Below are 7,629 nucleotides of genomic sequence, written 5' to 3' on the forward strand. Positions count from 1 at the left end.
GATTACCATACATATCAGTATAGTAGTTACCTCCGGGTAGAAAGGAGACAATAGTGATAAGAAGAGGGAAAGGATTCTGGGATACTAGAAATATTCAATTCCTTGACCCAGGTGGTGGTTACATGGACGTTCACTTTGCGATAAATCATTCAGCCGTATATTTATATTTTGTATATTTTTCCTGCATGTTATATTGTACGAAAAAGATTTAGAAAAAAAAAATGTCCAAGAATAGCCAAAGCATTTTTTTTAACTAACAAGGGAACGTTATTACAAAGTTTTAGTAATTAAGAGGATTGGTATGGGTGAAGATAGGCAAATTAATAAATGGAAAAGAATAAAGAACCACACCCTACCCCCAAAATAACCCATGAATCTAAACTATCTGGGTATATAATAGAGGTGGCATTATAATCACTAGAGAACAAGAAGGAAGAGGCATCCTAGGATGTAATCTTGGGAAAGCCAACAGGAAGCGATCTTGTGAGACTTTCCTTGTAAACATTAAACTGGTTGAAATGTAAAACAAGGCTCGACTCCGCCCTTAGACATTCTGGGTAACGGGAAGGTTTCAGGTGTGTTTGTTGGCTCTTCCGGCCGCTAGGTGGCACCTGGAAGATCGCAGGCGCGTGGGGATGACTCATGCGCAGCGCTCTTAGGTTCAGCCGCAGGCCCTACGCTCGCGCACGTGGGTTTGCCCACAGCGTTGACCCGTGTGCACAGCGCTCACGCACGCGCATTTACTTGCACACCGCTGATCGCGCTGTACCGTTATTCCCGTTTTTCTGAGAGCGGCCGAGCTGACCCCGCGGTCCGGGATGTCTGAGCTGCCCGCAGACAGCAGTGTCCCACCGAAGGGCGCGGCGAATGACAACGGCGACGTCCCGCAGGCGGAGGTAGGCGGCGGGAGGCGGGAGCCGGCCCCAGCGCAGCCTGTGGAGGCCAGGGACCGTCCGATGGCGGCGGCCAGGGAAGGTCCAGTGGCGGATGCCAGGGAAGGTCCGATGGCGGCGGCCAGGGAAGGTCCAGTGGCGGATGCCAGGGAAGGTCCGATGGCGGCGGCCAGGGAAGCCCGGATTGCAGAGGTTGCCCGATTGTTGGCGGAGCCAGCAGAGGAAGAGGGTCCTGAGGGCAGACGCCGGTCCAGGCCCGGGAACAGCCCAGGCCTGGCTGCGTTGCCGAATCTCCGCCTCCGTCACCCACTTGGTGTTTTAGGAATTAATTATCAGCAGCTCCTCCGCCACTATCTGGAACACTACCCGATTGCTCCCGGCAGAATTCAGGAGCTTGAAGGACGCCGCAGGAGATTTGTGGAAGCCTGCAGAGCAAGGGAAGCAGCGTTTGATGCCGAATATCAGCGGAATCCTCAGAGGATGGATTTTGATATTTTAACATTTAGTATAACTCTGACTGCATCTGAAATTATCAATCCTCTGATAGAAGAACTTGGTTGTGATAAGTTTATCGGTAGAGAATAATTTAGTGATGAAACTACTTCAAGAACCTCTGCGTTCAGTACAGTCATACCAATACTGTAACTTGATTTTAAAAAGTCAAAGTATTTGAGAATAAGGCAAGGCACAGTTGAAAAAGAAAAGGAAGCTTATCAAGAAAAACCATCAGAAAAGAAATAGAAGAAAATAAAAACCGTTATGACTCCTCTAACGTCCTTTGAGTTTGTGATTGATCCGGATTGTTTTCCCTGCGTTGTGGAAATGTCTTTTAGAATTGCTTCACTAAAGTGAAGAATGGTTTTATATAATTGAGACTTGATGAAGAAAAACTGCCAATAGAGCCCATAGTGTAAGATTGATTTTGTGTTTTCTGAGGCATTTCAAATGAAAGGCAAAGTAAATACTGTATATATTACATGATAAATTATGTATTCAAGACTATTGGAAATTTCTGGATTTTTTCTTTCATTCAATTTTTAATACTTTTTTGGTAAATAATCTATTTATAAGCCCCAAAATATAAAGTGTGCAATGAAAAGTCTTCTATCCCTTTCCCCCCGCGCACCCAGTACCTACCACAATTCCCATCTGTAACCACAGTACCTCTTCTGTCTTTTCAGTTTCCCTATGTATACACAAGCAAATACAAATCTGGGTGGGTTTTTTTGTTTTCATTTCTTCACAAAAGTTGGCAAATTATATTTATTGATTTATGCATTGCATTTTCAGTAAGAACTTACCTTAAAGATCCTTCCAAACCACTACATTTCCTCATTCTTTTTTAGAGCTGCATTTTATTCCATTCTGTGGTTATGTTGTAATTTACTTAACCAGGAACATACTGATGGGCATTTAGGTTTTTTCCCATCATTTTCTATTGGCCAAAAAAGTTGCTATAATAGTTAATCTTGTCTGTATATCCCATGGCATGGGCACAAATACAGTATTGCTCTGATTCTAAATGCACTTTTCATATATTGACGTCTCTGAAATTGGGGTGTGTCTTACATTTGATGTTGTAATACAGCATTTTCATAAAAATAATGGTGCATATTATAATCAGCAGCTTCTTAGATTCCTTGTTATGTATAATATCTTAGTACGAATTTCCAGAGGTGAGAATTCTGAGGTGAATGCACTCATGTGAAAGTTTATAGATATTACTAAGTTGCCTTCCATTCATGTTGTACCTCTTCACACTCCCACCAGCAACTGCTGAACATGGACATTTCCCCTGCAGCCTCACCAGCACAGTAAGTCATCAAGTGTCTGGATTTTACCAGTCTATATAGTTGGAAAATGGTATATCAGTTTTAATTTGCTTTTCTCTCATTATGAGGGAAGTTAAATATCTTTTCATTTGAGTCATACATATTCCCTTTTCCATGAACTATCTATTCAAAATCTTTTCTCCATTTCTTTCCTGAATAATTTTGTCCTTTCTTTATTGACTCTGTTAACTATTAATGAAATAGTGAGATGAGATATGATAATAGCTTGTAATGTGAGTTATGGATATTTTTTCCTAGGTTGTCATTTGTCTTCGGTTTTCCTGAAAGCCTTTTGGCATGGAGATTTTTGCTCTTGTTTCCTTTTATCTTTTAAACCTGCAAGATTTGGGGAATTCCCTGGTGGTCCAGTGATTAGGACTCAGTGCTTTCACTGCCGGGGCACGGGTTTGATCCCTGGTCAGGGAACTGAGATTCTGCAAGCCGTGCAGCGTGGCCAAAAAAAAAAAAGAGAGAGAGAGAAAAAAAAAACCTGCAAGATTTTGAAACTCAAGGTTTTCTCGGTGTGTGTGCATGTGTATGTATGTGTGTGGTTTTATTGTTCATATTTGAATTTTTGAACCATTCGGAATTTATCCCGATGTACAATATGAGGTAAGGATCCAAGTTTTCTTTTTTAGGTGGCTACCTGGCTGCCCCAATACCAGATACTAACTAGCCCATCTTTTCCCCACTAACTTTGTTTCTAACTAGTTTTACATGTAATAATGCTAAAACCTCTCATTATACTTCATTTTCAGAGTGTTCTGGCTATTTTGGTTTATTTATATCACTACGTCAACCTCAAAGTCAGCTTACCTTATTTCAAAGTTCTTTATTAGAATCACATTATATTTAATAAATCGAAGATAACTGCCATCGCTAAGATATCCAAATTATTTTTCCACTTTTTAAAGGCTTCCTTTGTATCCTTCAGAAGAGTATTAATGTTTGTCCTTAAATTAGTGTTCCTAAAGTAGGCCTTTTACAGGTCTAATCATTTATTCCTAGACATTTTATCTTTTATGTTTTTTCCATAGTAAATGAGGATTATCGCTGTTATATTTTCTAAAAGCTTGCCTATGTATTTGAAAATAATTCATTTCTGCATATTTATTTGATAGCCTGTTAACATACTGAATTCTCTTACTGTTTTACAGTAATTTTTCATTTGAATCTCCTAGATTGGGGAACAAGTCATATGTAGATAGTGACAATATTGCCTCTTTTATAATTTTTATACTTCTGACTTCTTTCTCTTTATTTATACATTAGACAGAAGGTACTTTATTGGTACCTTCTTTCTAATGTAAAATAATATGAATGATAGTGAAGCATCATTAACTTGTCCTAATTTTGTAGAGATTCTTCACGTATCCATCTCTCACTATTTGTACATGTGTGTGTTTTATCTAGAGTGGTTATAGAATTTTGTCAAAGGCCTTTTCATAATCCATGAAGGTGTTATTTTTATATCCACCACCATGAACCATGATTGCATTCTTCAAATGATCCTTATTTACAAATGAGATATAATCCTTTTTTTTTTTTTTGCCTCGCCAAGTGACTTGCAGGATCTTGGTTCCCCGACCAGGGATCGAACCTGGGCCCGGCAGTGAAAGCGCCAAGTCCTAACCACTGGACCGCCAGGGAATTCCCTTGGCCACTTCTTAGATCCCATTTCTATGAGACCTCCATGTGCATGAACTAAATTTTGTTTCTTTTTCTCCTGTTAATCTGTCTTGTGTCAATTTTATTATTAGTCCAGCCACAAGACCTCAAGATGGGTCCAAGGGAAAATTTCCCCCTCCCTGACAGTTCCTTCATACGTTTCCAATCAAATCCACTCACACGACAGACCCCTTCACTTTGGTAGACTTGAGTGAAAATCTGGTGGGTCGCAGGGCTGGGGTCATTCCTTGAAGGACAAGCCTCCCCACCTGGCTGGTTCCTTTCAACTTCTCCCCTTCCCTCCTCTTCACCTTTCATCTCAGGAGCAAAATCAAGTCCTCTTCTTGTCTCTCAAAGCATTTTAAGGAGCCTCTTCTCTTGCTTGAACAATTTCAGCTGCAGTGTCAGCACGTACAGTGGCTTCTTCCCCAGAGTTTAGCCAAACTCCCCAGGTCAGGGACACAGTCCTCTGTTACAGACACCATAGCTCTAAGTTCAGGGGTCCCCAGGCCACTCCCACGTCTGACCAGCAGGCTACAAGTTTGAAGATTCCCAGTTCCCATGCAGTTTCAATAATTTGCTAAAAAAAAAAAAAAAAAAGACTCACAGAACTCAAGAAAGCATTACAGTTATGATTACAATTTCATGATAGCAAAGGATACAAATCATAACCAGCTAAAGGAAAAAAAGACGAGTAGGACCAAGTCTGGGAGAGTCCCAAACATATTACTGCCATCCTCAGGGATGCGTCATCCTCCGGCAGGTGCAGAGCATTTACCAACCAGGGACGCTCAGCGAGCCCTGAAGTTAGGCCGAAATCGCGAGGCTTAAACCCTCTAAGACTCTCAGGGATGGCCCAAGGGGTTCCCCACACACACCAGTAACAGACACTCCTATTGTAATGGGGATGGGGCGGCCGTTACCGCGCGACAGTTACCGGGCAACCGTTGCCCTGTAACGAACAGGTCCCTCGCATAGCTGCCTCTGGCGCTACAGTTACCAGGCAACCGTTACCGGGAGACCGCTAATGCGGGACCGTTAGAGCGAGACCGCTAGCCTGGCCGGTTAGAGGGCCCCTTCTGCCAGTCAGGCGGTTGGTGGTTCTCTGGGGAAAAGTGAGGTAAGAGGCGGATCCCGGCCTTCTCCCGGGGGCCCTCCAGGCACTCTGGCCTTGGGCCAGCAGGTGAGCTGGGGGGCTGGGGATAGGCTGGGGGCTGTGTCCTGCAGGGCTCCAGAGCCCTCGCCAAGGCCCCCCACTGGCCGGGCCCAGACCTTGAGGCTGCGGTGAACCTCGCCCCCATCCCCACCTCTGCGACCTAATGGCAGCGGCAGTCTGCGTGGGACGCAGTTTGCGGGACCTGGCCCCCAACGTTTGGGCGGCCTGAGGAGCCTGAGGGCCGGCTGGGTCCTAGGCGTCTGGCTCCCTCAGTGATGACAGCTGTGCAGGGTCTGGGGACCTGGTCCTGAGGGCACTGCCAGCTGGGGTCTACCTCTTCAGCCGGGAGGAACCAGACTGGGTGTCAGACGAACGCTCCTGGGCAGGGTAACTGGCCCCCGCAGGGACCCCCTCCTCTCAGCCAGGACCTGGACCTCGGAGGGTGAAAGTTGAGCCTTGGGACCTTGCCCTTTCTTGTCAGAACAGAGAATAACATTTGTTGGGTGGAGATTTACAGGAACATCATTACCTGACCGTGACCTGACCTCAAGAACAAAGGATCTGACACCAAGAAATTTACAACTAACCACGCCCCTCCCTCACCATTGCTATAAAAGGGCTTTGCTGAAAGCTTTCAGGGAGTTTATAGGGTTTTTCAGGCGTGAACCGCCCATCTCCTTGCATGGCCCTGCAATAAACCTTTCTCTGCTCCAAACTCGGACGTTTTAGTATTGTTTGGCCTCACTGTGCGTCAGGCACACAGACTTGCATTCGGTAGCACTATCGCTGGAAATTCCAAAGATTTATAGGTTACCTTCTGGGAATTAGGGACAAAGTCCAATGCAATTAACATGATGGTTCTTCCAAACCAATACTGGCCTCTCTTTACGAATTCTGGGGGAAATTAGTCTCTGTCCCCTAATATTGATGTTCCAGTTATCTCTTGCTGTGTAACTAACCAACCTAAAACTTAATGGCTTTAAGCAACAACCATTTTATCACTGCTCACTCTTCTGTAGGTTGACCGAAATCAGCTCAGCAGTTCTGCTCCACGTGATGGTGGCCAGGAGCTCAGCTGGGCTGGAATGTCCTGGACGGGTCACTCACATGCCTGTCATATTGGTGGGAAAAGGCTGGAAGGCTGGGCCTCTCCCTTTATGCAGTTTCAAACCCTCTTCCTCTCCACCTTGCTCTCCAATAGTGTAGCCAGATTTCTTATGTGGCCGCCTCAGGGCTTCCGAAAGTGCAAAGGTGGGAAGCTGCCGGGCCTTCAGTCTCAGGCCCAGAGCTAGCACACATCCGCCTCATTCTGTGGGTTACATAGGCCCAGCCCATTTCAGGGAGGAGAGGCAGTACCCAAGGAAGTGAATCCTGAGCACTGGTTTATGGGGAGCCATCTTTGGAAACCGGTCACCACAGATGATATAACCACCATCTCCATTGGTTGAGAGCTTATGGTGATCCAGGCACAGATCTTGGTGCTTTATTTATGGCATCTCACAGAATTCTCACCATGGCGTGAGGTAAAGAGTATTAGCATATCCATTTTATAGATGAGAAAACTGAAGCTTACTAGCTGTATCAGTCAGGGTTCTTCTGAGAAATAAAACCAATAGGAAAGCCATATTCTAGGCACGTGGGCTTCTGTCTTTCTGTGTGTGTGTGTGTAATGTATATTGTATATGTATACATATATATTGTATATACAGAGAGAGAAAGAGATCTTAAGGAATTCGCTCACAGGATTGTGGAGGCTGGCAAGTGCAAAATCTGTAGGGCAGGCCAGCAGCCTGGAGATTTAGGTAAAGTTAATGTTGTGGTCCTGAATGTGAAGGCTGGAAACTCAGGGAGAATATCTATGTTGCAATCTAGAGGAGAATTCCACTTTTCCAGGAAACTTTAGTTTTTGCTCTTACGGAACTAAGATCCCGCAAGATCTTTTTGGCTCTGCATGGCCAAAAAAAAAAAAATATATATATATATATATATATATATATATATACCTTCAAGTGATTAGATGAGGCAAGTCTGCTTTATTTAGAGCCAACTGTTTATAAATCAGATGAGGCAAGTCTGCTTT

At 44.2% G+C, this 7,629-nt stretch overlaps 1 protein-coding gene across 1 annotated transcript; it reads left to right on the forward strand.

Moving 5' to 3' along the window:
• The first annotated feature begins 248 nt into the window (after positions 1-248).
• Positions 249-2,416, forward strand: LOC111180481 (EP300-interacting inhibitor of differentiation 2). The gene has a single exon (XM_022584872.3). It carries the CDS (start codon positions 819-821, stop codon positions 1,476-1,478), a length of 660 nt encoding a protein of 219 aa, XP_022440580.2. The 5' UTR covers positions 249-818; the 3' UTR covers positions 1,479-2,416.
• Positions 2,417-7,629: the final 5,213 nt, after the last annotated feature.

This window comes from Delphinapterus leucas, chromosome 20 (assembly GCF_059928025.1).
Source record: "Delphinapterus leucas isolate spDelLeu-1000000601 "Yukka" chromosome 20, BTC_Dleu_Yukka2, whole genome shotgun sequence".
NCBI classification, from domain to species: Eukaryota; Metazoa; Chordata; class Mammalia; order Artiodactyla; family Monodontidae; genus Delphinapterus; species Delphinapterus leucas.

Excerpts from the sequence above, each read along its gene's own strand:
- LOC111180481 (XM_022584872.3), top strand. The coding sequence starts at position 819 with ATGTCTGAGCTGCCCGCAGACAGCAGTGTCCCACCGAAGGGCGCGGCG.